This window comes from Dendrobates tinctorius, unplaced genomic scaffold (genome assembly GCF_039654945.1).
Source record: "Dendrobates tinctorius isolate UK_male_01 unplaced genomic scaffold, ASM3965494v1 ptg000022l, whole genome shotgun sequence".
Taxonomy (NCBI): domain Eukaryota; kingdom Metazoa; phylum Chordata; class Amphibia; order Anura; family Dendrobatidae; genus Dendrobates; species Dendrobates tinctorius.
In genome coordinates, this window is record NW_027361690.1 from 116,346,255 (window position 1) to 116,360,448 (window position 14,194).

The following is a 14,194-nucleotide window of genomic DNA, read 5'->3' on the forward strand; positions in this document are numbered from 1 at the left end:
TGAGGCTAATCATGGGTCAGGCCAGTCTGTGGCGTGTAGCGATGCTTTGCCCTGTGTAATCTTACTTTCTTTATCTTCTATAGAAACTTGAAGATTGTGACAGAAAGTCACAGCACCAAATAGAGCAACTGCAGCGGGAGCAGCGACACCTAAAAAGGCAGCTAGAAAAATTTGGGGTGGAAAGAATAAGAATGGACAGTATAGGATCAGCGGTGTCCTCCGAGAGGTCGGATTCTGATCGGGGTGAGTGCTCTCAAATCCCATGAATTCCTCTTTATCGTCAACCTTAACACTATATGGAGAAGTATTGGGAGACCCCTCTATCGGTGAAGTCCGGTTAATCATTCAGACCCATGCTGTCTGCCATTACTAACCCTTGTTGGTCGTTCTACAGAGCTCATTGATACCAGAGCTGTCCTGTGATAGGACATCACCAGTGTAATGTGACTCCCCCTAAATATTCCACCATTACCTGTGAGTGGTATCATACAAAAGTGGAAGGAACCTCAGCAACTCCGCCATGAAGGCGAGACAATGTAAGGTTACAGAGCGGGGTCACCGAGAGCTGAGGGACATAGTACTTAAAAGTCACCAACGCTCCGCTGACCAGATAACTGCAGATAAAAAAACTCCTCTGCCATTAACCTGTGAATACGGTATGCAGGGAGCATTGTGACATGGGTTTCCATGGCTGAGCAGCTGCATGCAAACCTCACATCACCATGCACAATGCCAAGTGTCGGCTAGAGTGGTGTAAGGCCGCCAGTATTGGACTTGCTTTCTGGCTCTTATGGACCAGTCTGAGTTTGGTGAATCCAGGAGAATGTTTCTTTCCTGACTGCCTTGTGCCAACTGTAAAATTTGGTGGGAGATGATATAGGGATGTCTTTCAGGGGTCACCTAGGCACCCTAATTCCAGTGAAGGGAAATCTTAATGTTTCAGCATACATTACATTTTGGACAATTGGACCTCCCAACTCTGTAGGAACTGATTGGGAAGGCCCTTTTCTGTTTTAGCTTGTGCTCCAGTGCACAAGGTCCATAAAGCCATGGTTTGGGGGAGTTTGGTGTGAAAGAACATGACCAGCTTCACAGAGTCCTGACGTTAACCCCCCCGTATAAAACCTTTGGATTAAACTAGACTATTGTGAGCCTGGTCCTCTTTTCCAACGTCCGAATCAGACCTCTTTTTGGGATAAATGAGCAAAAATTCCCACAGACACCACCAAAGTTTTTTTTTTTTTTTTTTTTTTCCTGGAAGAGTTGGAGCTGTTGTAGCTGCAGAGAGTAGGGGTGTGGACGATCAGCTCCATGTTAATGTATTTGGCTTTGGAAAAAGATGTCATAAAGCTCCTATAAATGTAATATGGAGGTGTCCCACTACTCTCCATATAGTAGTGTATATCCCCCATACATTATAGTTCTTATATTTCGCAAGTCAATTTCTAACCTGTTTGGTCATAGGAAAAGGAAGAGTCCTTATCGTTTTAACAACCCTGTTTGCACAATTAGGTAGTACATGTGACTACGTGAGAACTTGTAATGTTTTCTACCAAAGGGAAGTTGCATCTTCCTCACCTTCCTGTAATGTATACTTCCCCATTCTCTGATCACAGGTTGTGTACATGTTTAGAGACTAGTAGTTTGTAGACTGGGAGGAGGGGGATGCGGCTGCAGTTTCTTTGCCCCAGTGTATTAGCATGATTTGGAGAGGAAGCAGCAGAAGGAAATGCAATAAATGCTGCGTGAAGCCTTTATAATATTCATTAAATGTATATATTTTTTTTTCCCCCACAGAAGAGATTGACGTGGATGTGGAAAGCACGGACTATTTAACAGCAGACCTGGACTGGAGCAGTAGCAGCAGCAGTGCCAGTGACTTGGACGAGCGGGGAAGCCTGCAGAGTATTTGCAGTGATGAAGGTTATTCCAGTGCGGGCATTAAAAGGATAGAACTACAAGACAATCCTAAAGCCAGTGTTACCCTATAAACCATCCGTAAGAGAAGATGAGGGGAGGGGGAGCTTTCAAGTGTCCCAGCAACTCCTCACTCTCCTTCCCAGTGCTCCCACATCAGAGACTGTCTTATCTAGTGACTGCATTCACACCATAATCTTGCACGTAAAAAGAAAAACAAAAACAAAAATGCCCACTCGGACTCCCGGCTCTCTGTTTGTTGCTTCCCTTCCCCTAGATCTCCTGAGAGGTATGTGGGTGTCAGTTTACATTTGAAGTCACACGCTGTCCCATCCGCCAATGTCCTCCAGGAGACTACATTCCAGGAACACACGAAGCACTCAAATAGAAAAAAAAATTATATATATATTTATGTACAAGAGGTGCAACAATGCAGCAGTGGGAAGGATGGCTGCAAATGCGGAGGCGAGTGCGCGCCGCTCACCACCTGCATCTGTCATCTCCACCCACTAGATCTGACCAAGCACAGATGTTCTGCTATCTCCCTGCAACTCGGAAAGTTTCTTGCATCACCTGGAATACACATCTGGGAGCGGTATGAAGGATTTATGTCAAAAGCGTCTTGCAACGCTTCAAGGCTTCAGTTTACAGCTCTTATGCTATCCAATCAGAGGGGACAATGAGGTCTCCATTCAGTGATTCTTGCTGAGAACAGTGAGACTGCTGCTAATACAGATGAGATATATATATATATTGATAGATTTTATTTTCACAAATTCGTGCACCTAATGTTGCATTGAACCCAGCACACTCTAAAGAAACACAAAGCTGGACCTCTTCGGCTCTTTTGGGAGATCTGTAACGCCACTTTTTTTTGTCAACTGTTGTGTTTTGATTTCCTTTTTTTTTTTTTTTTTTTTTTTTTTTTTTTAGGTTGCTGGTGTCTGCCTTGTTTTTATTTAGCAGTACTTCATTAACATTGATTTATTAATTTGAAATCAGTTACTGTTCCCAAATCCAGCATGTTATCCAGGGGCAATATATGGTGGTCCAGGTGTGTGAAAACCAAAAGTCCCAGCACGTCTTGACAATCAGTGACCGTCAGGGTAGGCTGGGACATGTCAAAGCATCTGGAGAGCCACACCTTGTTCCTTAAGGTGGCCACTTGGCTGGAAGCAGTACATTTAAACACATGCCATTGATTATATGTTTTTGTTGTGCGTTTTTTTTTTTTTGTGTGTAATTTTTATGTCTCTTCAAAATCTATCCCCTGAAGACCTAAATCCATTCAGAGAGCGCTCAGTACAAAGACAAAGGCGAGCTTCTTTCTTCTGTTAGTTGAAAACTCAGTGTTTTTGGACACTGGTTTTCACAACCATTTTGCAAAAATCTTTTTAACAAGATATACAATATCTTGTAACCAAACCTGGAATCTGTGGCCCTAGGTCAGCAGTGGATAAAACGGGGGAACAGTAGGGAGGACTTGCACTTATATATGTCAGCAGAAAGGACTTCCAGTTGTTAGGCTAGCACTTGTTATTTTCCCAGCCACGTTTTTTCTCAAAGGTGTTCTCCTTGTATATAGATTGTTAGAAAAATCTGATTACTAATGCCTTGTGAGACGGAGAAAATGCAGTTTCGCCACTCTGAATTTCTGCACAGGACCAATCCAGATTTGGTCTTGACAGCTGAAACTTACCAGACCAATGTATTTTCATAGATAGGCCGGGGTCACACTTGTGAGTGCAATGCGAGAAACTCGCACGAGTCTCTCACCTCAATACCCAGCACTGCCGCCAGCGGTTCGGACCGGGAGCATTCAGCTGCGTAGAAAGACATGCAGTCACACACTTCAGTGCCGGGTATTGAGGCGAGAGACTTGCGCGAGTTTCTTGCATTGCACTCGCAAATGTGACACCGGCCATACCCTACCTTTTAAATGGCGTTGACAGGCAGGTGACTCCAGCTTAGGTCAGCAATAATCAGACTGGCCATATGTCTCCTGAAGCCAACTCCACAGTCTCATGAGAATACCTGTGAATGTCAGACTTGTGAAATTTTGGCTTAAATCTGTTTTAGCTCAAGACCAAAATGTTACAGACCTGAATCTAGAGAAAGGTCTAGGAGATTTAGAAGCACTCAATCTACATTTTTCTGTATTAATCAGATGTTTCATTTTTTAGAACACTGCCCCTGGGTTCCACTTAATACTAGGAGTAAGATATTGTGTTGCTAGTGCCCCTTACACTGAGGACATGCACACAGACACTGGAGCAATAATCTAGATTAATATTATAACTCTTCAATCACCCAGATGGTTGGTTCTCGCCTTCACTCCTTACTGTTAATTTACTCGTTGTATTACAAATAGCATTTGGTGTTTCAACCAACGTATTGTTTCCTCTGCCATATTCTATTTCTTCTACAATCTCAAACCTAAATCCCACCTTTGAGATTAGCCAGCATTGCAGATTTCCTAATCCTTCCCTCAATCTCTGTTGCTTCTGATGACTAAAGGTTCAGTGAAATCGCACAACCACAACGAATACAGAATTGGGCCATCACAACGGTCAGCGTGAAAGGGCTTACGAGAACATTTGCCTAACTAATAATACCGGGCTGATGTGACTCCGGACTAAGTATTCTATGAATATTTGTAAAGCAATTCAGGGACCGGACATTTTACACAATTCGGGTCTGAAGCGTCCACAATCTATTTCTTTCCTGCTTGCTTTCCATCCAATCCTTCCTACATTATGGACTCTGAGGGGTTTTTTTTGTTTTTTTTTTTACCCTTTTAGGACACTTTTAAGTTATGCTACTAAAAAAAAGCACACCTAGTTGTAAATAAATCACATTAAATCTATTTATTCATGTTTTGTATAGCTAATGTATTAGAGGTTCTTATGACTTTGTGCTTTTATAAATGTTCTCCAGACTTTTTTGTATGTATATAAATATATAATAGAGATCTCTATCTGCAGATTATAAGTGTATTCTCTTACACACGGGACTTTTCGCACACCTTTTAACTACTCTGTAGCGTTGTCATTTATTTTTTTTCCTTGCTCTAAAGAAACGACGGTGGTGTGGTTGCAAATCCACCTACTTGATAGGGCCTTGTAGAATAATTTTGGACTCCTCTGCCAGGCTGAAATTGCCAAATTGACCGGCAGATCCTGCTGTTAACGGTACCATAAGTACTGTGTAGGTAAAAAAAAAAAGAAAAATGTCTGTTTGCTGCTATTCTAAGTTAAGTTTATCATCCCTGTCTAAAATCGGCAATACCATACCTCCGGCGACACTCCAGTAAAAGCATGAACAGGCTCAGGGGTGACAGCGCCAGCACCATGCCAATTTGTCCGTAAAAAAAAACAAAAACACTACACTTAATCTCATCCGGCTAGGGGAGGGGTTGTTTGAGGCATTATTTTTTTGAGATTTAAGTACCTAGTCCTATATAGTGTGGCAGCAACCATTGTATGGGCTCAAGCAATATTCACGTGAATGCAGATTATCAGTTCAACTAATGATGTCACTAATTTTGTGTTGGATTGATAGACGGAATATTGATTTAGTCTTCTACAATATGGCTGCTTCTTCTGTATGTAGAGGACCAGTTTAAAATGGCAATAGTTTTTCTTATTTTCCTCTGTAGGTTTCAAATCTGTTTACAATGTTATATTGTGTGAGTTTGTTAATAAAACAGTAGATAACCCTAAAACAAATTGAATCAAAATATTGTGGAACTGGCTTGATGAACATTAGGCACCTTTGTAGTTATTGAGGTTACCATCTGGAATTGAGATAAATCGTGGAATGGAGGCTTGGTGAACATTAGGCACCTGCAGAGTGATGGAGGCAACTACCCTCTAGGATTGATAACTTCTGGAATTGGAGGCTTGGTGATCCTTGGGCACCTGCAGAGTGACGGAGGTTACCAATTACCCTCTAGGATTGAGATCTTCTGGAATTGGAGGCTTGGTGATCCTTGGGCACCTGCAGAGTGACGGAGGTTACCAATTACCCTCTAGGACTGAGATCTTCTGGAATTGGAGGCTTGGTGATCCTTGGGCACCTGCAGAGTGACGGAGGTTACCAATTACCCTCTAGGATTGAGATCTTCTGGAATTTGAGACCCGATGAACATTTGGTGACCGCAATCACTCTGCAGCTGCCTATTACCATCTCAATAAGAAATGCTCTCTCTTTGGTTGGCCATTACCTTAATCATTAACCATTTACAAAAATGTATTAGACAAAAATCATTCTCAGGGACAACAGGACTTGTTAGAGTCAAAGAACTTAGTTTAGTGGCTCCTCCTTTCTGTATGATACCTTGCATAGCAGAAAGTTGTGGTAGCCATGGATTTGGAGTTGGTGAGTTGATGGAGCCATGGTTGATTTCAAATCCCAATATCTTAATTTTCTGATCTGTATACAGTGGTGACGCAGGAGTTACCCACATTATCCAGAGTTTCAATAATGATGAATCCCATCCAGCTATGTGCCTCTTGTAGTGCAATAATTCACAAAGGTTGAATTATTTTCCTTTCATTTGAAGATATTTCATTTTATTTATGTAAAAAAGGCAGAAAAAAAATCAGCAGATTACAAGTTCCATTTTTATCTTTTCATGTCTCGACATCAAACACTGTAGACAACACAATGCACTGAGACCCTTCATGTACAATGTGGGATGCATATGAGAGTTTAAGACTTTTAAGATAAAAGGGAATATATTCCCAAATAATGACTTCAGAAAATTTGTCCTTAACTATCAAATAACTAGCTGAATTCAGTATTCTTATTGTGGCAAGATTGGCTAACCATTCTCTACAGGTTAAGCTTGATGACCAATGGATTACAGAAGAAAACTTGAATCTAGCGGTGCCTATACATCTTCTGGAACTGGCGGTCGAATGCTTTTTTGACTAAGCACTTTTCCCTTGACAATATACCTATACTTGTAGTCATACTTGGACAGACATACATGTGCTCTCGATGGGATGAGATGTGTAAGTCACTGCTAGTCGCCTAGATCAAAAGTACTACACACTGAAATGCAACATAGATTCTTCTTTCTCCTGATTACATCTGCCCACAAGGAAGGTTTGTTGCCATCATACACATAAGAGATCTGCCTGATTGAATCTGGTGGGTTCAGCTGCCTTTTCTCTTCTGTGTATTGGTAATATAGGTGCTTAAGTTTGTGGGTTTCAATTTTTAAAACATATCCCCTAAAAGAATCTGTTTTATAAAGGTCTGGCCATTACAGGTTGCCATCTTGTTTGCAAAACCCAGTATTCAAGGCAATCAATCCAATTACCAGCAGCAATTGTTAAGATTTTCTGTCCTCAGTGGATTTGTTTACTGACTTGATCCCATAATGAATCTTCTAACATGTCAAATGACTTCTCAAGAGGCCTCAGACCTCTGTGGAAATCCCCCCCCCCCCCCCCCCCCCCCCAAAAAAAAAATGTCATCCATTAATCAATACTTGGGACACCGCATTTGTCTTTTAACGCGTCATTTGATTCCGCGTTCACCAATGACTCTGTAAACTCCATTTTATTTTAAATTAAATTTTACGCTTTCAAGTTAATGGATGCTTTCCTTAAAAGCTGCCGAGCCTGAGGCCTTCACAAACAACTCTCCTTTTAGCTTTGCCTTGCTTAGAGATGAAGAAAGGAAGTTAACATTAACTTTGCACAATAACCTCTGGTTCCCCTTATGACTGGAAGACCTTTTTATTTTCTTGTAATGTGCCCACCAGCATCACTAAGTCAGAAACTGTTACTGGCCAATGTCCTCTTACAAGATCGGAATGTAAGCCAGCTCTTCAGGCCTGCAATAATTCTATCCAACCTGCATGTTCTTCACATGCGCACCTTGTCTTGCGGTACAATGTCTGTCTTTTTCCAACGGATCACAATAGGGAATATAAATCTTTAGTACGTGGCATTTATTTCCTTGCCTTGATGTCACAGAGTGTCTTGCCTACTGACGAGCATCTGATACATTATAAAAGGCAGTTTTAAATCACTACTGACCAAAGGAATAATGCGTTACTGTGGTGTGTGTATATTATGTATATGGTATGTAAACTTGCTGCTTTGCGGCTCCAGTATAATATATATAATTAATGGCATTATCCCTCTAAATACATTTTATCAACTATCCACATAATAGGTGAAAAAAGTATGATTGCTGGGGAGCCCTACTACTGGGACACCCAGTGATATTAAGAGGGCGTCCCAAATGTATTTAGTTGGAATCTGAGACGCCATGGGCCAGCAATACAGTTAGGTCCATATTGGACAGAGACAACATTTTTCTTATTTTGGTTATAGACATTACCACAATGAATCTTAAACAAAACAATTCAGATGCAGTTGAAGCTCAGACTTTCAGCTTTCATTTGAGGGTATCCACATTAAAATTGGATGAAGGGTTTAGGAGTTTCAGCTCCTTAACATGTGCCACCCTGTTTTTAAAGGGACCAAAAGTAATTGGACAGATTAATTGTAAATAAAATGTTCATTTCTAGTACTTGGTTGAAAACCCTTTGTTGGCAATGACTGCCTGAAGTCTTGAACTCATGGACATCACCAGACGCTGTGTTTCCTCCTTTTTGATGCTCTGCCAGGCCTTCACTGCGGTGGTTTTCAGTTGCTGTTTGTTTGTGGGCCTTTCTGTCTGAGGTTTAGTCTTTAACAAGTGATATGCATGCTCAATTGGGTTGAGGTCAGGTGACTGACTTGGCCATTCAAGAATATTCCACTTCTTTGCATTAATAGCATTGGGTTGCTTTGGCTTTATGTTTTGGGTCATTGTCCATCTGTAGTATGAAACGATGACCAATCAGTTTGGCTGCATTTGGCTGGATCTGAGCGCACAGTGTGGCTCTGAATACCTCAGAATTCATTCGGCTGCTTCTGTCCTGTGTCACATCATCAATAAACACTAGTGACCCAGTGCCACTGGCAGCCATGCATGCCCAAGCCATCACACTGCCTCCGCCATGTTTTACAGATGATGTGGTATGCTTTGGATCATGAGCTGTACCACACCTTCTCCATACTTTTCTCTTTCCATCATTCTGGTAGAGGTTGATCTTGGTTTCATCTGTCCAAAGAATGTTCTTCCAGAACTGTGCTGGCTTTTTTAGATGTTTTTTTAGCAAAGTCCAGTCTAGCCTTTTGATTCTTGATGCTTATGAGTGGCTTGCACCGTGCAGTGAACCCTCTGTATTTACTTTCATGCAGTCTTCTCTTTATGGTAGATTTGGATATTGATACGCCTACCTCCTGGACAGTGTTGTTCACTTGGTTGGCTGTTGTGAAGGGGTTTCTCTTCACCATGGAGATTATTCTGCGATCATCCACCACTGTTGTCTTCCGTGGGTGCCCAGGTCTTTTTGCATTGATGAGCTCACCAGTGCTTTCTTTCTCAGGATGTACCAAACTGTAGATTTTGCCACTCCTAATGTTGTAGCAATTTCTCAGATGGGTTTTTTCTGTTTTTGCAGCTTAAGGATGGCTTGTTTCTCCTGCATGGAGAGCTCCTTTGACCGCATGTTTTCTTCACAGCAAAACATTCCAAATGCAAGCACCACACCTCAAATCAACTCCAGGCCTTTTATCTGCTTAATTGAGAATGACAGAACGAAGGGATTGCCCACACCTGTCCATGAAATAGCCTTGGAGTCAATTGTCCAATTACTTTTGGTCCCTTTAAAAACAGGGTGGCACATGTTATGGAGCTGAAACTCCTAAACCCTTCATCCAATTTTAATGTGGATACCCTCAAATGAAAGCTAAAAGTCTGAACTTCAGCTGCATCTGAATTGTTTTGTTTAAAATTCATTGTGGTAATGTCTAGAACCAAAATTAGAAAAATGTTGTCTCTGTCCAAATATATATGGACCTAACTGTATAAGCTGAGCTGCAGTCAGTTGCTTTGCCCACTTTTGTGACCGTTTTATTAGGCTCAATAGTTTTTAATCCCTATAACTATTCCGAAAGATGGCACTTATCCTGATTATAGCACAAAAATGTTCAATCCCAGTTTTTAGTTGCTTCATTTTTAATATTGATGGCTTACTGGAAATAAACGTTAAAAAAAAAAAAAAATTCTTACTAAAATATACTGCGCTCCCCGTTTGTCACCTTTTCTAAGGCAGATCGTAGAGACAACCCTATGGATGTTGAACCCATGTTCTCCTCTTAGGAATTGTATATTCATCTTGGGCTGAAATTGAGACATTTCAGGTTGGGTATATAGACTATTTTTGCCATGTCTAGGTTTTTGAAGGCTCTGAGGTCCTGGTCTTTGGGAACCATTTTAGGTTTATTAGGTTTGCTACACTATTTTTAGGAATTGGGTGTGTGATCCCATCCGGCATGGGGACTGTGTACCTATATAAAACTCTGTGGCTTGTCAGCTGAGTATGCTTTATTATTGATTTCACCACTACATTACCAGCAGACGTATTGCTTTATCTGCCTTACAAGCTCCAACATCACGTCTTGACTGAATACAGATCACTGTCAGGCCATTACCATCCTTCTGATTTAAAGTGGCATTCGGGCAGCTAGGGACAGGGTTCCCACTTTAGCCTAAATTTTAATACTTGGGATTGGTAAATAAAACAACGAAAACATGATGGCACTTCTTATGGCGCAGTATCGGTTGTATTTCTAGCATTGTCTTTATAAAATTTAAAAAAAATTTCCCCTTTGGTATTTCCCCATTTTGTGAATGTGTTATCTATGTTGTATACAGTTTTAAAGATGAAACTAAATCAGTTTTGTGTCTGATCAGTTTTAATTTGAGGCAAGTGCCTGCAATTTTATTATTGCGTAATAAATTTCGATGAAGCGCATTTTCTACCAAAATGGTATTTCTTGAAAACGCAAAGTTCATTACGACCTCTGGAAGATGTTCTCCGTATATAAATGTGAACTGTCGTGGTGGAGCAGGCTTCAATAAATGCGGTCAAATTTCCGGACCACCCCCCACCGTAAACGGCGGGTATAGATTTACCGGTGGTTCTTTCTGCTTCAGTCCAACAAACCATTGGTCGCCTATTCCTGTACGCTCAATGTATTGGTGCAAATTCATTGCTGCTTATATTATGAACTTAAAGATTTAGGAATCCCTTAGACATTTTAAAAGCGTTTGGAAGGTTTAAAAAAAAAAAATTATAAATTGTGTATATAAGGGAAGCATTTCGATAGCAGTATAGTATGTTTTAGGCGGTATTGCCGTGATTGTCCCCGTATCGCAACGTTCTGTTGTCCAAGAAAGCCGTGCAATATTTGAATCGTAGTAGCGTTCCATAGGCCGTAATCTGTACGAGGGTTGTAGAACGGGGGTGCCGAACGTAGGCTACAAACCGTGACAGTAGTGTGAATTATGCAGCTCGCTAGCTCCAAATATTTATTTGCCATGTTCACTTACTTTGTTAAGCAGCCATATTTATGATCCGTTCCTCCGTCCTTGCTACAGTGAATGTCACCTTCCATTGTTTTGCCAGTCTTCCGAAAAAAAAAAAAAAAAAAAAATTGCAAGTTGGGAAAAGGCACAGGAATATTATATAGAGAATCTCTTTGAATTGTTTCCCATATGTCTGTGTTCCTTTTTTTTTTTGTTTTTGTTTTTTTCTTTATGTTTTGTTTAACCTTTTTTTTCTCGAGCGCTGTGTTGAGATCACATTATGGTGCTTTTTACTGCATTCAGCACATTCATTTTTTAGAATCTACGTTTTAGAAGATAAAAAGGAAAAAAAAACATTAAAAACTTGCTGTGTATATGGAAATACTTCTGTACTGTTAACTGTTCAAAAATGAAATAAAAATATTTAATTACTACACTGACTCTTGGAGTTATTTTTTAATCTTTCGGCTAGTGTGTGTGTGTGTGTGTGTGTGTGTGTGTGTGTGTGTGTATTTGTTTTTTAATCACACTTTTTTGTGGCCCTAGATCTGGAGATGCTGTGTCTTTCCTGGAGTGGACACCTTTAATTCTTGGTGACCATTTCCACTACCATAAAGCAAATAATTTCACCAGCAATCACCAGCTTGGTATGAGTCCCAGCCAAGTGGATTTTTTTTTTTTTATATAGACTTCAAAGTTTTTCAAGGCTAAGTTCAGACTAGGCGTGTTTGCTGTGCTTTTTTATATTATGCTTTTTTTTTTTATGCTAATTTTCAGCTGCTTTTTCCATGACCAGCAAAGCCTATGAGATTTCAGAAATCTCATTCACACACGTGTTTTTTTTGTTTTGTTTTGTTTTTTTTGTTTTGTTTTGTTTTTTGTCATCAGGATTTTGTGCTTTGCATGGGTTTTTGCACAATGAAGCATGTCACTTCTTCTTTCAGCGTTTTTCACCCATTGATTTGAATGGGTGGTGAAAAGTCACTGAAAAACGCATCAAAAATGCAGGTATCGCATTTTGCTGCCTTTTTTCGTTGTTTTAACACTAAACTTTTATCAGCATGCACAAGAGTCAAATCAAGCATGCCAAAACCGCCACAAAGCATAAAAAAACCAAGGAAAACATGTTTGTTTGTTTTTTTCTGCAGCTTCTTTCCTGCCAAAAGATCAGGTTTTGCTGCAGAAAGTCGCTGAAAAACCGCCTAGTGTGAACTTGCCCTAAAGCACATTGGCGCCACCGGCTGTGGAAAGTGTTGTGCACATTCCTGGTCTTTTGAGCTGTTTGTAGTTCACGGTAAAGCAAGTGGCGGGGGAGGCGATATGCAGGGAGACTCTGTGAAGAAACCTTAGGCCAACTTCACAATTCTGCAGCACTTTACAGTACAATACAAGTAATTGTGTTTTGTTTTCTTTTAAATCCCCTTCACACATAGCAGAAAAATAAATTGCATGAAACCTAAAGCATGGTGCGTATTTCAAATCTGCAGCATTCTCATTATTATGCGGATTTTTATTGCATGTATTTCTATGCAGCCGCAGCTCCGGCCCTGAGTGCCGGCGGTAGCATCAGGTGTTGATGCGAGAGATTCGTGCAAGTTTCTCGAGTCACACACAGTAGTGTGACCCCGGCCTAAGACCCAAGGACATATTCATGTGCCATGTTCATGTTCCAGTGCCTTAAATTGGTCAGCGCTCGGACTAGACGCTGACATGTTAAGGTAAATGGGCCAGTTTAGTGGTGGAAACATAATTATCCTAAGTTTTATTTATTTATTTTTTTAAGTCCATAGATAATAAGGTTAGGCTCTTTGTGGTTTTTGTTATTAATGGAAACTGGGTTTATCTCTTGATAGACCCCAACCAGCACCCAACAGAGTTCATTGCCTTTATACCTGGGGGCTGTTGGGTTCCTTCATGATGGCTATGGCTTTGACTGGAAAAAATAGTATTGTATGCATTGCAATTTCTGTCTGTGAAATGTGGCGGATTCTCCTATATATGAGGATTGAATTAGGAAACTTTTTGTACACTCCACAGCAGCCTTGGGTACACCTTTCTTGATCACTTCTCTGTGTGAATTTGCCCAAATATTAGCCATACCTCACTGGTACTAAGGGGAATGAAAAAATGTTCATCTTGCTCCCCCTCCCAAACTTTCCTAGGGAACCAAGCACCAATCAACTTCTTATATTGCACTAGTTCCAGATAGGTTGCCTAAAAGGACTCCTATTCTAGCCCTTGATGGTATTTTACACTGTTGCCACTGTCGTGTAGGTCTTTTGGACCCTTTTTGAATAAGACTGCCTTTATAAAAGTCAGAAGTGAATGTTTGTACTGAGAATTGTAATAGCTGTAACCATTTTTGATCAGTTCTCATATACATTTTTTTGTGATTTTGTTAGTCTGTGAATTCATTTTGTGATATTTTTCCTTATTACTATAATTGGCATGATTTATAGAGCATTTTCCATGCAATTCCTTGGAGCCGGTTCCCCGGTAGGTGAGGGATAGCCTCAGACGGAGGTGGGAAACCCCTCTTGGTAAGTCATTGCTTTCACCAGGAAGTTCGTAGCTGCTGTAAGCTCCTTTGGGTGCTGTTATTTCTTTTTCTGCATATATGACGCATACTAATATTTGTTTTGCATAATCTCTCCATGTAAGACAACGTCTCCCCACACCTTTTTCTTTGGTGGGTGGATAGACGATGATACAGGTAATGACTCGTTGCTGCAGTCAGGTCGGAGGACTGAGTCATTGCCATATTCGTCTCCCAACCTTGATGGGTTTATGACCCTTGTTATAACCGTTTATTGATAGTGCGGATGTGTTAAGTTCA

At 40.6% G+C, this 14,194-nt stretch overlaps 1 protein-coding gene across 1 annotated transcript in view; it reads left to right on the forward strand.

Annotated features, from left to right (window-relative positions):
• Positions 1 to 2,236, forward strand: part of MXD1 (MAX dimerization protein 1) — a 34,511-nt gene extending 32,275 nt beyond the window's left edge. Inside the window, exons 5-6 of the mRNA XM_073569080.1 lie at positions 84 to 243; positions 1,798 to 2,236. Coding sequence (XP_073425181.1) covers positions 84 to 243; positions 1,798 to 1,991 — 354 coding nt within the window. The 3' untranslated portion in view covers positions 1,992 to 2,236. The remainder of the gene's footprint in view (positions 1 to 83; positions 244 to 1,797) is intronic.
• The last annotated feature ends 11,958 nt before the right edge of the window (positions 2,237 to 14,194 follow it).